General features: G+C 39.2%; 1 protein-coding gene across 1 annotated transcript in view; it reads right to left on the bottom strand.

Annotated features, from left to right (window-relative positions):
- The window catches only part of nrxn2b (neurexin 2b), a 1,850,542-nt gene that overhangs the window by 927,517 nt on the left and 902,217 nt on the right, over positions 1 to 20,808 (bottom strand). Inside the window, exon 14 of the mRNA XM_055156806.1 lies at positions 16,920 to 17,110. Coding sequence (XP_055012781.1) covers positions 16,920 to 17,110 — 191 coding nt within the window. The remainder of the gene's footprint in view (positions 1 to 16,919; positions 17,111 to 20,808) is intronic.

The following is a 20,808-nucleotide window of genomic DNA, read 5'->3' on the forward strand; positions in this document are numbered from 1 at the left end:
TCCAGTGACGCACCGACATTATTATCAGGAAGAACGACCCAAGAAACAGAACGAGAGCCGCAAACATGAGCGGAGAATAAATATATCCACCACAATCACCGAGCAGCTCGCGAGGACTACACCAGGACCGGACCAGGACTAAACCAGGACTAGACCGAGACTAGACCAGGACTAAACCAGGACTGATCCAGTGTCATTAGTGGAGTATAAATATATATATATATATATATATATATATATATATATATATATATATATGTATATATGTCTATATGTCGTCAACCTGATCTCCTCCGCTGATGTTTTATGTCATAAAAACACTAAAGTCTCTCTCAGTCTGGTCTGACATTGTTTCGGGAAAAGAGCGGGACCGGGCTCTTGTTTCCAGGGCAATGGACGCGCGTCGAGTATTTTTTTCCTGTTCATTCATGGCGTCAAAGACATGCATCGGGGGCATCTAAATTCAAATGCAAAGGCGACCAAATAGAGGCGTCAAGGCATTTTTTGACGCTTCGGTGTGAACACCCCTTTAGAAGGTAGAACGCTCTAAAAAGTTGATTTTGCACGAGATGGGCTCTTTAAAGCATAGATCAGAAAATAGTGTCATATGGGCCCTTTAAGTTCTGCTATAATTCTGGTTTAGACTTGTTAAATTTATCAGATTTTTGCCAAGAAGTGTCTTGCCTAAGGAACTTGGTCCAAGCGGGAATAAAAGAGTCTGTGTTCAGTTACTCGTCAAAATAAATGGCTGACGTCTAATCCCTCAACTGTGCATGTTCTATATGTATTCTATGGAGATCCCCCTTCACCAGATACACTTAGATCTAGTCAGCGGGCGCTATCCTGAGGGACTTGTGTGTTGTTTTCACTCTACACCGGCTAAAACAGCTCCCTTGAAGATTTTTTTTTCCCTGTCCAAAACAAAACAGAATAAAACCCATTTTCCCCACTTTCCACAGGCAATTACACAGATAACGATGGGAGAATTCCAGCATGAAATGGTGCTAAAAAGAACAGGGAGATTGTGCTTTTGTAGCGCTTTTGTCTGATTTACAAAGCGCACAGAAGCAGAAAAAGAGCTATAAGCCTGTCTCAATGTAAAGTGGGCGCAGGGGAGGCTATTATATGCATTTTAAGTCTCTGCTTTTGCGTTAAAGAGTAAGATCTATACCTTACAACGTGGAGTTATGGCAGCTGTAGTGTCCATTTTTAACCATTTCAGTTTTACTTTGTGGATGTTGCAAACTTTGCCTGAGATGTGAGGAAATGGAGGCAAAAAAAAGAAATGTGCATAAGAAATCTGAATATTATCAAATCTGAATAATAAGTGTATTAGATTTGGTATTTGAATGACATTAAAGTGATACTGTGTAATTTTCTGGAGGTGGCACGTCACCCAAACGATTCCATGGAAATAGTTAAGTTAAATCCGCACCCGCCTGGACCCGTTAACATTACTCGCCCGTGTCCATAATAAATTGGGGTTAGACCATTAGTCCGACAGCCCAGGACTAAACCAGGACTAACTCAGGACTAAACCTACACCATGCCATTAGGGGGTTATAAATATATACACACCGCAACTGCAGAGCCAATCACCAGGATTACACCAGGACTGGACCAGGTCTAAATCAGATCTAAATCAGGTTTAAACCAGGACTGAACTAGGTCTAAACCAGAACTAAACCAATGTCATTAGCATAAATATATACACGCCGCAACCACCAAGCTGATCACCAAGACTACATCAGGACTGGCCCAGGACTGAACTAGGACTGAACCAGGACTAAAACCAGGACTGGACCAGGTCTAAATCAGTGTCACTGAGCATATATACATGCCATATATACATGCCGCAACCGCTGAGCCGATCGCCAGGTCTGAACCAGGTCTGAACCAGGTCTGAACCAGGTCTGAACCAGGTCTGAACCAGGTCTAAACGAGGACTGAACTAGGTTTAAATCAGGACTAAATCCGTGTCATTAGCATAACTATATACTCGCTGCAACCGCAGAGTCGATCGCCTGGACTAGACCAGGTCTAAACCAGGACTGAACCAGGACTGTACCTACCTACTGCACCTATGTCATTAGTGGATTATAAATATGTACACACCGCAACCGCCGACTACTGCCACCAGGACTACACCAGCTCTAAACCAGGTCTAAACCAGGAGTAAACCAGGAGCGCAGCTGATCACCTCCGCTGATGGTTTTATGTAACAAAAACACTAAAGTCTCTCTCAGCCTGGTCCATCGTTCCGGGAAAAGACAGAGAAATGACACAGACGCATGTCAAGTATTTCTTTCCCGTTCGTCATTCATTTGATTCTCCAGACCCGCCCGTGTGTAATCACTTCCCGCCCGAAAAATTCCACAATGTTAAAACCTGCCTGTTTCAGCAATTACCTGGCGCAGGACTCTGAGCTGCAGAGGCTACACTAGCACCGATTCGTGGTTGGCTGTGGGTGCTGGGGTTTAAGTGGTGACTATCCAGATCAGAGGGACGCTTTTTAGGTTTAAACCAACTGGATTTCAACATTGAAACTGGAAACACACATGAGAGACTCAAATGAGGCTCATCCTGTTTTCTGATTGGATAATTATCTTAATAACAAAACACCAAATTATAACAAAAGCACACTTTATACCTGAGGGACACAGTCAGGTCATGTTTATGTAATTTAAAATCAAAATCTTCCATTCTTCCCTTTCCTTTCCTTTTTAACAAAGCTTCACGTCTTATCCAAGAAACCTTTATCTTCAAGTTTCGCATTCACTTCATTTTTCGTAATAGATTTTATATTTCATCACAATCCTAAATCAAAGCGCAGCTAATTGGACAAAGAAACCAACCGACCACATATCAAGATGGCAGGAAATAGTCCCTCCTTGTGCACAAACAAATGATGAACGCACGGCCCAGAATGTGAAGCCTTCTGTTTCATTTAGACAAAGCAATCATCAGGCTTCCTCATATTTTTGGCTGTATGCTAATGAGGGGGGGAGCGGGCAGCTTAGGGAGCGTGTTGGCGGACAGTCGGTCGGAGGAAGAATCGCAATTGTCTGTAATTTTCATTCAGCCATGTGTTAAAATGCCAGAACTAGAGATTTGTCCAAATAATGGGAATACACGTTGTAATTATTGTTTGTAAAGGATGATGTTATAGATATCAGTGTTTCATGCCAAAAACGGCCAGAAGTGCGTTAATGTTTTTCTTAGGCAAAATATCTGTGAAAATGTCTCTCGTATTTTCCACCAGCTTCATAAATCTGCCCCATCACCAAATCTTCAACCAACAAGGTCCACAAAGGATAAACATTTTGTCCATGAAGAATTTATCCACAACTATCAAGGTAAGAAAGATGAAAACGTAAAGGCGAACAACGACTACCATTAGTGAACTACCGGACTATAGGCAGCACCTGAATATAAGCCACAGGTGTCCACGTCTTCAAGAACGTTATCAAGTTTTGGCCGTCTGCTTTTATCGCCTCTGAAAGCTTTTGTTGTCTTTTTGCATTGAGTCAGTTCATCATGCTGCCATCATCTCACCGTTATTTACTAACCGCCAGAAGGTAAAAAACAGCCAAGCTCTGCCAAAACTACCTCAGGAAAAAAGAACAAGATGGTAAACTTGAAAACATGGAGTGTCCAGCACAGTCTCCAGACTTAAACCCCATCGAGCTGGTTAGGGATGAACTGGACAGAAGAGTGAAGCAACCTACAAATGCCACACATTTATGGAAATTTCTTCAACAAACTTGGGAAGAACTTTCTGAAGAATATTTGATTTCTCTTGTAAAAAGAACGAGCCAGGAGTGTGTTCAACTTTTATATCTGCCAAAGGTGGAAAAAGTGAGGTTGCCTTACAAAAAATGTCATTTAAAAACAGGTCTAAAATAAAGACAATGCAGCTTTAGTCCATGCATGAGGTAAAATCATAAAATTTGTTTATTTTGTAATTCAAAATGAGCTTAAACGGGCCAGTCAGTGTCAACTAAAGGGCCGTATGTGGCTGAAATGAAGACTGATTGAATAACTGCATGTTCAAAGTTACCCAGAAGCCATATTTTAACATGCAGTCAAATATTGATGATGTTTTTCTTCCTTCCAGCACGGTCGCAACATCGCTAGCAGCAAATACATTATTTCTGACCCCAAACATTCACGTAGCAACAATTAGCATCGGGTTTGTCGAGTGTAGAGCTGATATGGCTAAAATAATTGTTGACAAGTGATTCAACATTGTCTTAATTGTCTTTTAAAATCACCTTCTCGCTCTTGTTGTAAACTAAGCACCCTGAAACGTGTTGCTGTTTTAATAAATGAAGACTCATGCATATTTATTTAAAGATCATTTTTTCCGGTTGTCTGCCAAGATCTGGATCCTCTGAAGAACACCTTATTTCACCACATCTGTGATCCAGTGAGTGCTCAGCTCAAGCTTCTTCTAAATTGTTAAATATACTCATTCTGTTCTGTCTGAACGCTGTCTGGAACATATTTACAACGTCTCAACTCGACTGTGCACACTGTTTTACCAATGAAAAAAGTAATGAGACCATAGTCAAGGACACACTGCACGGAGACAAAATATCTGACCAGTAAACTTTGTTTTACAAGACTCTTTATTAGTCTTGGAAACGCTGAGAAGGACTGAAAAATGTTGATACACACAATTACTCTGTCAGACCACCGGTGAGAGGAATTCATCCAGAAGGGTTTGTGAATAAAAAAATTAATAAAAAAAAAAAAAATGGAGCTGATCCTCAACAAATGCTCTTTGATTTAATGCTGTAGTTTTAAATGAAGAAGTAAAAAAAAAAAAAAAGGAAAAATGAAATTAGAAAAGTATAAATGTGTCACAATATAGAGAAAGTCAAACTATGGCCCCATCCACACTAGTACATATTCGAGTCGTTTTTGTTGTGGATGCAGTATTGTCCAGACTAATCCGATGGAAAACGTCTCCAAAGACAGAAAGATCTGGTGCCGCCAGCTCCCACAAATTCATCTGAGTACAGCTTTGATCTGGCACTGTGTGGACACCTGAAAACCCTGATACACTGATGTAGGAGCTCTCGTTGGGTCCTTATTAGACCACGTTACTGTGACTTGCACCTTCCTGATTCGCTGGGTTCATGACATCACGCTATAGCGGAAAACAGTAAACAAACCATTTTTGGTCCACGAAAAGACCATCTTCCTTTGCTCGAAATCGGCTGCTGCAACTTCAGACACGATGCTCTACTTTCACATGTGACGTCCTGACGACATGACACCAGCCTAGTCATGTGACGAGCGTTTCAGGCAGTTTCGTGTTCCTGTGTGGATGGGGAAGGCTTTAATTGCAGACACAGAAACGACGTGTCTGGACGCAAAGCATTTCCGATAAGGTGATTCGTTTCATAGGTCAAACGTAACCTATGTTTTACAACCGTGGCACCAGAACTCTGTGAACACTGACTAAACTTCACGAGGACATAGACTCGCTTCAGCTAAGGAAGTCCTAACCAAATTAAGATCTGGAGATGGGTCCTGACAGGTTTCCCCTTGCGGTATTGACGCATGGGTCAAATGCAGAGGACACATTTCCCTATGGAGACAATAAAGTGTATCTTAACAAAACTTTTACCATGAACAAGTTGGAGAAGTTCAAAACAGACGTCAAACATTATCAACAGGGTCAAAGGTCAGATTATTGACCCTTTCAGCCAGTGCAAGGACAATTTGTCATTCCAATACACCCCATTTAAATTTTTTATTTTTAAACTGCAGCCTGCATCTCCTCAAGGACAAAAGCGAAAAAAAAAATTAAGACTCTGTCAATAAATGATGTTCTTCCCCAAAACCACTTAAATCTGCGTTTGATCCGGTGGCTAGCGTTTTGCTCCGACCCCACGGGTTCGCCCAGACTTCTGAAGTGGCTTACATAACACAGCGCAATACCCCCGGAGCATGTTCAAAGTACATCACAAAGACATCGTCTTCAAACAAGAAAAGATGACTTCTTTTAACATTGTTTGTCCAAATTTGCAGCTAGAAGCTGGTCATATTCCAACTTTATTGACCTTTGGGTATGAAGTTTCATAAAAGTGCAGTGTGTAAGGGTCTGCACCTGCTCGTCTCCATGGACACATTTATTACTCTGCCTGAAATGTTCTACAGCATGGCCTTACCTTGATCTATTTTGCATTTATAAAAGCTAAGGTTAGGATTAAGGTTAAGATATACTTTATTAATCCCTTATATGGGAAATTCATTCTCTGCATTTGACCCACCCTTCAATGCTGTGGGACAAACTGTCAGGAGCAGTGAGTTGCTGCTACTCCACATCTTGACCTAGTCTTGGTCAAGACTAGAGCGTGGAAACCCGAACTGAACCTGTTGGGTCTGGACTCAGACACATCAGCGCAATGTAAAATTAAAAACAGCTAGAGGCCGCCACACATGCTAAAGGATTTTTCAGTCTTAATCGATTTTTAAATGCACAAATGTGTGTGACAAAATGCACACACCACAGACACAAGGAGAATCTTATGAGACTTAAAATCTCAGATTACAAATACTACAGTAGAATCTGTCTGTGGACCACAGGATATAAAGTTGTGAGTGCGATCATATCAGCTGTTTCCTGTCTACAGTAAAATCACTCGCTTTGAGACTCATAAGAGTTCAAAAGATCAAAGCACTGCACTTCTAGTTTAGAAACAAGTCAAAACTGTGTTATTATTATTTGTGAAATGTGGTGCAAAACTTCAGATACATGAATTTTGAGGAGTGGTCACTACATCAACTGGAGGCAGCTACAAGCAGCAAGACCCTATCCAGTTATTTTACTAGATCCATGAGGTGGTTCAGCACCTGGGCTGCAACTGTGTTGTGTACTGTGGTCCATGTGACAAGGGCTTTTTTTTTTTTTTTTTTTCTGAAATGTAATTTAAAAAATAAAATAAAAAAATCTTTTGGGCATCAGCTGGTTGAGTGTGCCATGCACTTTTTTCATTTCTCTCAATTGCACGACAGTGTTTTTAAACTCTATACACCTTCTTTAGAATCATCTGGATCATTTCAACACTAGAATTGTCTAGTGAACAAAAGGTAATAGGAACTGAACTTGAAATCTACTGCTTCATTACATTAAAAGGTGGAACAGAGCATTTTGAATGTTAGAGATGTAGACAGACTAAGAATAAAGACTTACTCAAACATGTGTGAAATAAAACATTCTTGAGGAAGTAACAACATTCTAACTTGACTTAAACCTGTCAATTCTTAACATAAGAAATTCCCCATAGGCCTATCCTAAACGCTCATCTCTTCATCTCTCCACTGTTTTGTAGCTGTACGTTAAACGACTTGTTCGCAATTATCTCTGCATTCCTTCACAGCCAGCCATCTCGCCAACCCGATCCGTCTATTCACTCTTAAGCAGCTTCTACAACCACCGCTCTCACGTCAAGACGATTCTCTGCAGAGTGAAGTCAAAGGTGTGGTGATCAGAAGATTGTCATCAGCGAGTGCTCGAGTGCGTTTGAACAGACTATTTTCTCAACAACAGGCTCAGAAGCAGGAGTAAATACATGGGAGGATGGAGGTGAAAAGCCGGGGAGGGTTTTGGAGTTGTTCGCTTATTGCCAGCAGTGGGGTTGAGTTGTTAAGAGTGGTGCTTCAGTAATTTACCATTTTTAGTTTGAGTGCAGTTGTCTGAAGTAGTTGTGTTGTCGTTTTTATTCTTAACTCCTGAACAATTTTCACTTAAGGAACTCTATTATGCTCTACAAAAGTAAAAAATAAAAAAATAAATACATGGTTTCACTCAGTATAGATCATAAACTGTTTAAAGAAGTGGGCCAAGGGAAGGAAGCTCATGAGGCTCATAGTTATCAGACAAATTTGCAGCAAAATTCCATATTAGGAACAGGAATTTACCGTATTTACGTACAAAATAGTGAAATAAAAACACCAGGATCATATAGAGTTGATTGATACAAACATTTTAAGACCAGAGGAACCTGACAGCAGCAGTTACAGAACGAGGGGAGACAGTTTCTCAATACGAAGTCAATCGGAGAAAAGTCGAAAAAACCGGAAGCCCACGCATGGTCGCTTCCTATTTCAAAGTGTCCATTTACATAGGCTGCGTTCAGACTGCAGCCTGAAGTGACATATCCGATCTTTTGACATGCGACTTCAGTGTGAACGGCCAAAGTGCATTAATTCGACCTACATGTTATCAACAAGCCACAAACGTCACTATTTTGTGCTGAAGTAGGCAAAAATTGTTAATGAACTCCGTGTGACTGAAGCGAAGCACATCGCCACTCACCGCTCTTGGCTCCGTCTCCACATCCACACGTTCCTTTCAACGGACGTCGCTGCCGCTGCCCCACAAAACACCACGGCCAAAAACCTCGTCCTTCTCCTTCTCAATCTCCTCCTTAAAACAAGTAAGTTGTTCATGTTCTGGCTCCGGTACGAGAGGAACTTTAAAATCTCCAGGTGCTCAATGCTCGTATCCATGTTTGGACAACTTCTGTAACACAGGACGCTCGCTGTGGTTGACGTCATCGTGTCTCCAGTGGGCATGCAGGACACTTTCGGGCTATTTAACGTTCACACAGGGGATCACATACAAGTCACATTTAAGTGGAAATGTGAACGACCTCGCAAAAACATCGGATTTCACAAAAAAATCTGGAATTAAGCGTTAAGCCCTGCAGTCTGAACGTAGCCATAGACAGTATGGTATGGATATATTGCCGAGTTTCAGATGACGCCTTAAAAGCTGATGGGGGTCAGGAAGTAAAGACAGACGCACAGGACCTCTGTTTACCTCCGCTGACTCGGCACCAACATGCCTAAACTTCTGCGCTTTCTGTGGTTGCTGCAACTGCTCTCATCGGGAGAAAGACAAATGTTTTATTGCTGTGTCACAAGGGAGTTACTTTAAAAAAATGACAAAAGTGGATCGACAATCTCCGGCTAAAAAGAGGAGGCGCGGAAACTGACAATTCTAGAGTTCGCAGCTACCGCTTCATAACAGGTAAGGATTAGGTAATATTTTCAAACGTTTTTTTTTTCATTTTTTTTTAGAAAGACAAGCATGTGACAGGTAAACTGTTGCATTATAGGTCCTAACTTGTCACGCAAAAAGCTTATTTGCTGATGCTAATTTGATTACTGCTGTAATTTGACGTTTTACACCTTTTTTTTTTAAACCCAACCAGATACAGAATAGTTGTACGCCTCCAAGCTTTTAAAGGTTTTCATTTGGCTCAGTGTAATACGAGATCTGCAGCACCAGATCATTTATTATATCCATCGCCTCAACGCCGGGCAAATTTATTTATTATTTTATTTGTTTGTTTATTTCATTCATAAAGTATAAAAAGACATGAACAGTGTCACAACATCAAACATACAAGAAATGAATGAAAAGGAGCAGAAAGAAGAGTCGTTTTCCCTTTTCAAGACAAAGCATCAACACTGAGAGTTACTTTAAAACATTTCAAATCAGTACATTTCAGTCCAGGCACAATTATTAATCATTTGTAATTAGAAATCTGCAACTTAGTTTTCTTTTTCATACATACACATCTGCATTTGATTTGATGTATTTTTTAAATGCCGTCATTGTACTTGATTCTTTTATATCTTTGTCAAGACTCTTCCATAAATGAACCTCCTTTCAAAGTGATGCTTCGCTCCATAACCTTGGTTCTGAATCTGGGTTTTTTGAACATTGAACTTTGAATATTTACAGGTAATACTCTGCGCTTTGCTTTATACATGACATTGAGGAGACTTGAGACAACAATGTCATGTATTTTCAACACTTTAAGTTGAACAAATAATGCTTTGGATGGCTCTCTACAATGGCTGTTGGTGATGATTCTCAAGAGCCTTTTTTGTAAAATAAATAAAGGTTATAGGTAAGTTTTACATGTTGACCACCACATTTCTATACAGTCCTTCAGATATGGTGCAATTATAGACTTATACAAAGTTAATAATGTTGCATGATTTAGTGAGAACTTTACTTTATGCAGAACAGCAACGGCTTTGGAAATTTTGCCTTTAGTGTAATTTATATGAGACAAACTCAGTTTAGATCCTCATCAATCATAACTCCTAAAAATTTGGTTTCATTTAATCTTTGAATCTGCATCCCAAAATCCTTCAAACTGTATGAAAAGTCCGACTTCTCCACATCGTACGGGTCATAGCATATATTTAGACTTATTTTTTCACGATAGCGGATCTGTGCTGGCATGTTCGACCTTTAAGTGTACTCGCTGTCACCCATTGTGCTGCGATTTTAACACTTTCGCGCGTCATCAGGGTCACCGAAAGCAGCTCTCACAGTCGCTTTGTGCAGTCTGCATCTAATTACAACACGTATTATTGCCAGCAAATGACGAAATTTGCTGTTAGCATGCTAGTTGTTGTTAGGATTTTAGTGTGACGGCAAATTCTGGCCTTTGAAAATAGAAAAATGTGCTTATAAACTCATTGCGGTGTGATTATCAGAAGACTGTCATCGCAGAGTTAATCAAATGCATCTCAACGTGTTTTATTGTCAGTGAAACAGGAAGTCCACTGTTAGCCTGCTAGTATTTGTTTGCATTACAGCAAGACTCTGGCCTCTGCAAAGTGGGATTTGTTTCATTACTCAAGACTCTGGCCTCTGCAAAGTGGGGAAAGGGCTCATAAACTCACCGCGGTCAGTATAGTCAGTATACGTTTCAAGGATGCTAGAAATGTTTCTTTCGGTTTGAGTTTAGTGTTCAAAATCTCTTATCATTCCGAGAGTATTTTTCCTAAAACGTCTGACTAAAATGACTCTCGATTCAAACTGAATCTGTTTCTGAACACTTTGAAGGACAAACAAATGGCTGCGCTCTTTGTGAAGCTGAGACTCGGGAGTTTTGGCCTCTGCTGTCTGATCTACTCTCATTTTAAGTGGGAACAAGCTCGACACGGAAAGTCAGATTTCAGAATCCGCTGAATTTTTTTGGGGTAAATATAAGAACAGGTAAAGCTGGTGTCCTTGGGGATGATCTGAGAGACAGTAGATTGAACATTTGTTGAGCCTTGATAATTCCCACGTCAAAGCTGAAATGTACCTACCTCACGAAAACTGCGATTGAGGGACTTGTAATTAGGAAAAAAAAAAAGTTCAGAGTGAATTCATATAAAGGTCCTATTAAAGTTTGTGATTTTGTGTGTTATTTTTAAACAGTGAGAGATACATTCATACTATAATACTCCCTACAACTGTACAACAACTCACCCTTATGTAACAATAATACTCCCTACAACTGTACAACAACTTAGCCTAATGTAACAAATAATACTCCCTACAACTGTACCACACTGTACAGATACTCACAACTGCTTATGTAACAGATAATACTCCCTACAACTGTACACTACAACTGTACACAACTTAGTATGTAACAGTACAACACAACTGTACAAACTCACAATGTAACTCCCTACAACTGTACAACTGTAACAGAATACATGTGTACTCTTGTACAACACAGTATTACTACAACTGTACAAGCTCTACATGTACAATGTTACATGTACATTACTGTATTACAATTTTACAGATATATATATATTTTTTACTCTGTACATAATATAATACTGTACAACTGTGTGTAGTACTACTGTACAACGTCCAAAACTTACAACTCTTTATGTGGTATCAATAAAGTTTGTCTAAGTCTGAGGCTACATTCAGACTGCAGGGCTTAATGCTCAATTTGGATTTTTGTGGGGAAATCAGGGTTTTTTTTTTTGCGAGGTTGTTCACATTTCCAAGTTAACTTCCCTTGTGACTTAAAGTGTGATCTCAGAGTGTTTTTTGAACTTTAATTTCGTGACTTGTATGTGAACCCAAAAAGTGTCCCGCATCCACATTGGAGGACACAACGACGTCACACACAGCGAAGTCGACTAAACACTGGGCTTGTCTCCCAAAATACGGTCCAGTTCTTGGATAAAATGGACAGGTTACACGTCCACGGCCGCTTCGTTTGTTTGAGTCTTTAGCCTCCTTGTATTTGGCTCGCAGGCTCTTTATTTTTCGTTGACATTGCCAGGACCGCCTGTAGCCGCGCTCGGATTTTAGTTTGGCAAACATTTAAAAAAAACGCCCGGTTCTGATAAAACCCCTCCAATTTGGCCTGAATACTGCGATCCCCCCAAATATTAATAAACTCGCTATCTTCACTTTCCCTCCATTGATGAGACTCTGAGCCTGACGTGTAGGTGGGATGAATGTGACCTGACCGTACAGACTGAAGTCACATGTCAAAAGATTGGATATGTATTGGTTTGAGGAGCACATATCCAAGTGGCCTGGGTCGCATTTGAAAAAAAATCGGATCTGTGTCGTTCAGACTGTCATTAAAAGATCAGATATAGGAGCATAGAGGCGAAAAAAATCAGATTTGGGTCACTTCAGGTTGCAGTCTGGGTTTGGAGTACAAACTGGTCCAGATTCTTCACTGGTTTGACTGAAAATAAGTGGGTTACAATTTTCCATTCAAGTTTGTCTGTAAGATTGAGAGTCCCTTTTTTAATCACAAGCTGGACAAACAGAAATTAATTCAGAAAAAGCACAAGAGCCACACACACCATCTTTTAGAACGGCAAAGGTTTAGCTATTACAAATAATTGGCCTACTAAATAAAGAATCTCATTGTTATTTTCATTATGCAGAACATACTGTCTCGAAGCATGCACACTAAACAACACAGCTAATAAACATATTTTTTTTCTGTTTTTGTTTGAGCGCTCTGACATGGCAAAACTAAGACGCCAAAAATTGTGAATAATTCATAATTTGTGCAGGTTTCTCCAAGAATCTATAATAATTTCTTACATAACTAAAAACTAAACACTGTGCCGTGTAAATTAATTTTAATGCATCCAGACTTGGCCTTTTCTAAAACAGTTCACTCTTACATAACAAAGCCTCCAGCGTGTAATATATTGTCAATCAAATAACTTTTAGGGACCACTTTCCTTCAACAAAAGTCTACATTAAAAGGGCTTTCTCATTTGAATGGATGGCAGCTGCGTGAACGGTGGCGACCTTAGTCTCCTAATGACATTTTAAGGGACAGAATGAGGATGGCAAAGAATAGTTATAAAGCTAGACAAGAAAGAGTTTGTGTTCTTGTGGTGTGGTAGTGTTAGAGCATTATAAAATATCTTTAGTTAACAAGAAAAGTAAGTTAAAGTTGGCGTCATCAGTGTTAAAATTCCAAAATTGACTCTTCTGTGCTTAAAGTCATGTTATAATGTTGTTACCTCCTCAAAAACAGACAGAGAGTTGTGTTTTCTTTTGAGTAACCCTTTATTATTCGTCTGTCTACATCTCCAAAGCTCAAAATGCTCTGCTCCACCTTGAGATGTTGTGAAGTTTTCAAGTTAGTAGCTACTTTTTTGTTAACTTTTGTTCAGCAGATCGAGGCAATTCCAGCGCTGAAATTATCCAAATGATTCTAGTGAAAGTGCGCGTAGTTTAAAAACACAGAGGAGCACTTCCTGTATCACAAAAGCAGTCATTATGGAGTTGGAGTTTTTCAATAACTCTGCCCTACAAAGGCAAAACACTGTAACATCAAAAATGAGTTAATGTAATTTTGTTTGTATTTGAGAGCTCCTTTATCAGGTGAATAAATATCGTGACAGATGTTGAGCTCAAACTTGACCTTTGACCCTTATTTGTCAGTTCCTGTTCTCTGCCTTTGTATCATGAGCCAAAAATAAGGAGTCGTGCAAAGGCAAAAGGCAGAAACACTGCATGCTTTGTTTGTGATTTAGTTCATAAATATATTTTATTTTAAAATCCAACCTCTCGCCTCCTTCTTTTTGTTGCGGCCTTGTAACAGAGTGTGAGCATATTCAATAAACAAGCACAATCAGAGATATCAACCTGGTCTCCCATGGTGGAGTCAGTTCATCACCACAGAAGCAGTTTATGAGGAGCCCAGCCCATATTACATGATTGTTGTATCCACATTGCAGTGTGTGTATCTGTACAGGCCCATGAACATTTGTGTGATGTTGGTCACACATGAGAATGTCTGTGTTTACTTTTTCTGAGATTTTGAGACCACTCCCGTTGCTCTATCCTTCATGGAGTTATGACCAAAAATGCATATTTGACCTTGGTTACCTTGACTTTCAAGTAACTTTGACTGGTTTCAACCTGTAACATCCAGTGTAGTACCTCGGTTATGTGTGTGCCAACTTATGTGATAATTGGGTGAATATTTTAGGCCGCAGATGGTTCAGAAATTGCCAAAATTGCCTGTTTTTTATAATAGTGTGACCTTTCAATTGACCTGTGTGACCTCAAATGACCTTGGATCATCACCAAACTTTTCTTGCGGCATCGGACACGGGGGCTTGACCGACGACGAAGTTTGGTGACAATCAGTCCATAAATGGCGGAATTATTGCAGGTGGACAGACACACAGACACACAGACACACAGGGTGAATACAAAACCTTGTCAACCCTTTGGGGACCAGGTAATAAACCTTTGTATTCAATTATACTTAAATTATCTTTAATATAAAAGTATTTTGTGCATTTATTCATACTGTACATACTATACTGCAAAGTCACTTGTGTGTTTTAAACTGTTAAACTGTGTAAGTGTTGCTGCACAATACTGATCAGCACCAAACAGGAAATCCAAAGCTCTTCTATATCATTTCAAACAAACACCATGATGACTCGACTTTGGTGAGGTGTTCTTATAATGGATGGAAGCTTAGGCAAAATCAAGCAAATGTCTGTTACTGCCTTTTGTTTTTGCACAACTCCTTATTTTAGGCTTATGATACAAAGGCAGAAAACAGGAACTGACAAACACGGGTCAAAGCTCAATATTTTTCGCATACAAATATTTCTTCATAGCAACTACTTGTCAGATTTTGAGAGCCCTACCTGTTATACTTTTGTCTGGACAAAACAGAAACTTTGAAGTCATTTTTCTCAGTTTTACGCTCTGGCGAGTTAACGTCTTTTGCCTTTGTGGGGCAGAACTGACGTCTGTATTTGACCAGGTCTGCTTGAAAACTGTGGTGCTGATTCTATCCTGCCCCTTTAAGGTACTTCACCATAAATGCAATCACAACAAAGAGCCGCATGCTGTCAGCCCCTCCTATAGATGTACTTCAGACCGGTCTCAAAAGCCACTTGAAGACTCTGGATCGTACCTGTTTCAACAGAAGACTCCAACAGGTCGGTAAGCCGTATTACACAACACACAACCTGCTGACCATCTATCCCTCAAAGTCTATATCAGATCAACCATTATCAGCGAGGTGGAGAAGTTACTTGGACTGTTTCACTCCTTGACTGGGCCAAACCGTTCATCCAACACATAAAAATTGAGGCACAACAAAGCCACAACAAAGCGCAGTATGTTGGTATTAAGCAGCTGATTTAAGAGCAATGTATATGCGCGAGATCGGGGAAAACAAACATTTTCAGAACAATTTTTAAGGTGTTTTATCTTTAATATTACTAAAACATGTATGAATCATTCTGAGGACAAGGAAAAACATGGCTAAAAACTCTTAAAAGTCTGTTTTGCAAATTAAAGCTGGAGTACTTGAGCACCCAAAAGATAAATACAGTGACTCACATGGCCTCAAACGTTGTGCTAATTAGAATAAGAGGGTTTGTAGCGGTCAGATTTTTGGTTTAGTTTGTACAATATGAGGAAAAACTGCTAATTTATGAGAAAAAATTTTTAAAAGTTGTGTCGTCCTTAAGATGACTCTTTACTTTCACATTCAGAGATTATTTTAAATATAGTCTGAATAATGCCTTATGTAGTATCTTTAAGCAGTTCTTCTCTTCTAAAATAATTATTCGATTTGATTTCTTGTTACAATCAAAAATTACCCACAAATCACCCACAAAGCAACACGCACTTCAGGTCCAGGTTTCGCACCATTCGATTTTTCCTCTTTTCGAGATTACATTCCAAAATCACCCATAAATCAACCACAAAGAAAGACAGATTGCACCTAACCGCCCCACCAAGTCCTCAGCATATCAGTAGTTCATTGGTCCTCACCTTTCCAATTCCCACAATGAGATTTTTCATCTTTTTTGGTATTACCATTAAAAAGTTACTCAAAAATCCACCACAAAGCCACACAGACTTCACCTAACTACCAACCACATTAGCTTTGGTTTTTTTTTATCTTTGAGGTCCAGGTTTTGTAACCGATTCACATCATTCGATATTTTTTTGTTTTTTTCGAGATTACAATTAAAAAATTACCGACAAATCACCCACAATGCAACACACACTTCATCTAACCACCTCACCATCCACCTCCAAGTTCTTTAAGGTCCAGGTTTTGCACTAAGTTTTCACCGTAAATTTTTTATTTTTTGGGGGGGGGGTCTTTTTTGAGATTACACTCCATAATTACCCACAATGCAACAGACAAAACATCAGCACAGCATTGGTCTTTCACTTTGAGATCTAAGTTTCGCACCATTCAAATTTTCATCTTTTTCGACATTTCAATCCAAAATCACCCATAAAAATCAGCCACAATGCAACACACACTTCATCTAACCATCTCACCATGTTCCTACCGTATGTTCTTGTCTTTAAGGTCCAGGTTTCGCACCCAATTCTCACCGTACGATTTTTTATTTATTTTTTCCCAAGATTACAATCCAAAATTACCCACAATGCAACACACAAAACATCAGCACAGCGTGGGTCCTTCCCTTTGATATCTAAGTTTCGCACCATTCTAATTTCCGTCTTTTTTTGACATTCCAATCAACAATCGCCCATGAACCACCACAATGCAACACACAAAAAACATCAGCAGAGTTTTGTTTCTTACCCTTGAGGTCCAGGTTGCGCGCCCCGTTGGAGTGCTGCGTGACGGTGCGTGAGTCGATCTTGAGCGTGTGCACGTTGTTGGCGTCCCGGGACACCACCACGTTGTGCCACTGGTTGTCATTGAGGGGTTTGTCCGAGTTTCCCTTCATCAGAGACGGACCGTTCCCCAGGTCAAAGACGTAGTGGACGTAACTGCGGAGGAGAAAGACAAAACGGTGACTTTGTTGGAATTTGAAATGCGTGAATATTTGTAACCCAGAAGAAGTCAAAGAAGCAGGGTTAGACTGGAAAAAATAAAATCCAAAATAAGAAAATAAGTTAATAAGTGCTTCTGTACTTAAAGTATAAAAATCTATACTTGGTTACATTGGCGAATCTTGCTTTAAGGAACTCGAAATATACTCAAATTAACGTAAGTGCTACTTGATTCAAGCACTCATTAACTTCATTTTATTTAATATTTAATTTTTTGCAGAGGTTTGAGAGACAAAACGGTGACTTTGTTGGAATTTGAAGTGAAGTTTTGTAAGCCAGAAGAAATCAAAGAAGCATGTTTAGACTGGAAAAAAATAATATCAGAATAGGAAAATAAGTTAATAAGTGCTTGAATCGAGTAGTATTTATCTTGATGTCAGTACATTGACTTAAAATATGTGAAAAATGCTTCTGTACTTGAAGTATCTAAAGAACGCAAGAAAGAAACTCGAAATATACTCAAATTAACAGAAGTACTACTTATGGAAAACACTCTGTTCCACCTTATGTGATGTAGTAATACAAGAAGTGCTCCACTGTGTTTTTAAAATCCACACACCTTTACAAGAATCATTTTGATAATTTCAGACCTGGAATTGCCGTTCTCTACTGAACTAAAGGTAAAAGGAGCTGCTGACTTGGAAACTGTCACAACATGACATCATAAGGTGGAACAGAGCATTTTGAGTTTTAGATATAGACAGACTAATAATAAAGGATTACTCAAACATGTGTAAATGAAACAAAACAACCCCAGACATGATAGAACCTTCAATATATTTATAATTTTTAAATCACGCTAAAACACTGACCAGATATTACATAGAAATTGGGTAGTATTTCAACTTTTTCCCCCTATTTTTCTTTTTATAATTACCCCTTTTTTTTCTTTTTTTTTTTAAGCAACACCAAATCATTTTCTGGAGGTAGCACATCTCCTGCATGATTTCTATGGAGTTAGATGACTTTTATGAAATTGAAGAACATTGCCGCTCACAGTAAGGACATTTTTATTACCTCCGCCAAGGAGGTTATGTTTTTGCCGGCGTTTGTCTGTTTGTTTGTTTGTTTGTTTGTCTGTTAGCAACATAACTCAAAAAGTTATGGACCGATTTTGATGAAATTTTCAGGATTTGTTGGAAATGTGAAAAGGAAGAACTGATTTCATTTTGGGGGTGATCCGGAAGAAATCCTGGATTCTGGATCACTTTGAAATTTTAGTTAACATTGTGGTAAATGGGGCCAAAAATTTTGTTTCTCAATATCTCAGTTAATTATTGAGCAAACCCCATGAAATTTGACTCAGGGATGGACAATGGGATCCTCTTTCATATTCCAAAGGCTGATCCGGATCTGATCGAGAAGACTGATTTTATCTCAATTTATATAAAAAATGGGGGTAGTCCTTGGCGCAGGTCTGCGCTCTCTGAGTGCTTTTCTAGTTTATTTATGTATTTATTTTCAGTATAGAAAGCAACCAAAATGAAAAATAAATTGAAATACATAAAAAACATGCTTTTATTTTAGTCTTGATTTTTTATTTTTTTTTCCCCAAATAAAACGTTATGCGGTGGAGCTTTAAATTATATTTTTCACAGTCTGTTGCTCAAATTTATACTTCTCTTCCCACCCTTGTCCTGACATAGAATCATTCATCAGTTTATGTGCCGAGAGCCGCAGGCCTCAGTTTTATGTGACGCCATAACATCGGAGCAAGTTCCTCGTTTGAGACAACGTGTAATGACAATAAAACTTTTTTATTTTTTTCTGATTTCTGTTTCACACTGCATGATTTGTATTGCTTATTAATTTAATACAATATCAAAATTGTTAAAATATTTCAATTCAGTTATGTCAGATAATTATGTACAAGAAAAAAAAAAAGGTACATAATCACTCTGGCTTCTACTTTCTGTTCTCTAAAACGTTATTGATTTACAAACACGTGGTAGTGGATGTTAATACAGTTGCCTATATAACACTTAGCAAAATGCACTTTTAAACTATTATTACACGACAAGGAGCAATTCAAGCCATAAAGCCTCATTATTATCTCCACTTAATGCAGTGCTTTTGAGAAACAGCACTTCACTAATGATACTTTAAAAGTCCTACACTGGAAAATAGTGTCTTTATTTGTCCCCACTTAAAGGGACTGTATGTATCCTGCACTCTCACATGTTTTTAAAAAGGTTCTTCAAACTGTTGAACATGAAGACAGAGGACACGTACATGTTTGTCTCATTCTCAGTGTATGGACAAGCCTCATGCGAAAGCTCAGAACCTCTAGAGTTCCCTCCCTGAGCTGCAGAGGCTGCACTAGCACTGATTCATGTTTGGCTGCATGTGCTGGGGTTTAGGGAGTGACCATTCAGATCAGAGAGAAACATGTTAGGTTTAAACCAACTGGATTTCAGCATTGGAACTGGCAACACAAATGAGAGGCTCGAGTGAGGCCATTTGTGTTCTGATTGGATCATATTAAACGGTAGCCTGATTGCTCAAACGGTTTCACTTTGTGGAAATCATCTGACTTCGCAGCATTAGGATTCGTTCGCTCGACAGTAGGCGGATACTTTTTTTTGGTGGTGACGTATGTAATGCACCAAATCCCAATAGGGCAATAACGTCTTTCCCTCTTGATAAAATTCACCAAACATTCTCTTTGTTCCGGCTTAAAATCGTCGATCTCAGGAATCTTTGCCAACACAGAATGTATATTTTTGTGTACATCCATCTCGACCGCTTTGTTTACTGTTGTGCTGTTCCACAAAAGGGACCCAGACAGATGCTTGAGTTTGACGTCATGGCTTCACAGCTCTTCGCTGATTGGCTCGTGCGATACCCGACTTTTGTGCCACATACGGACTGAACCAGGACTGAACCAAGACTGAACCAGGACTGAGATTGGGGCCAGACCATGACCTGACCGGGACTGAGACCGGGATCTGGTTTAGTCCTGGTTCAGTCCTGGTTCAGTCCTGGTTCAGTCCTGGTTCAGTCCTGGTTCAGCCCATATGTGGCACAAAAGTCCGGCATCGCACTTTAAGTCCGTAAACAGGAAACGGCCATTATCCGTTTTTTTCCATTATTCATTTTAACACAAAATCAAAAACTGGAAAAACTAATCGTTATCCGTTTTCTCATTTTGGTTTGGAGACAAATAATGAGGAAAATATTTGTTTTTTTATTTTTGGTTTTATTTTGAAAAACGAATGAACGAATGATACACGGATTGAAGAGTGAAGTAACTTACAAGTGCCACACATTTATGGGAACTTCTGCAACAGACTTGGGAAGAACTTTCTGAAGAAAATTTGATTTCTATTGTAAAAAGAATGAGCCACAAGTGTGTTCAGCTGTTATATCTGCCAAAGGTGGATACTTTCATGAATCAAAAGTTTAGAATACATTTTGGGCAACAGTAAAAAGCTGGAATAAGTGTGGTGTTCTAAAACTGTAATATCTTTAAGATCTTTTCCTGCACTGATTTTTGGTTGGTGTTGGTAGAAAAAAAGATTCAGTTCTTTTAATAAATGAGATCTCGTTCCAAGCATTCAAAAGAAACTCCTTCATGAACATCACATCACCAGGCCAAACCTCCCAGCTAGTTAATCTTGACTAGCTTCCTGACT

The sequence above is a fragment of the Boleophthalmus pectinirostris genome, unplaced genomic scaffold (genome assembly GCF_026225935.1).
Source record: "Boleophthalmus pectinirostris isolate CB_2022bp ecotype Guang Dong unplaced genomic scaffold, ASM2622593v1 HiC_scaffold_20, whole genome shotgun sequence".
NCBI classification, from domain to species: domain Eukaryota; kingdom Metazoa; phylum Chordata; class Actinopteri; order Gobiiformes; family Gobiidae; genus Boleophthalmus; species Boleophthalmus pectinirostris.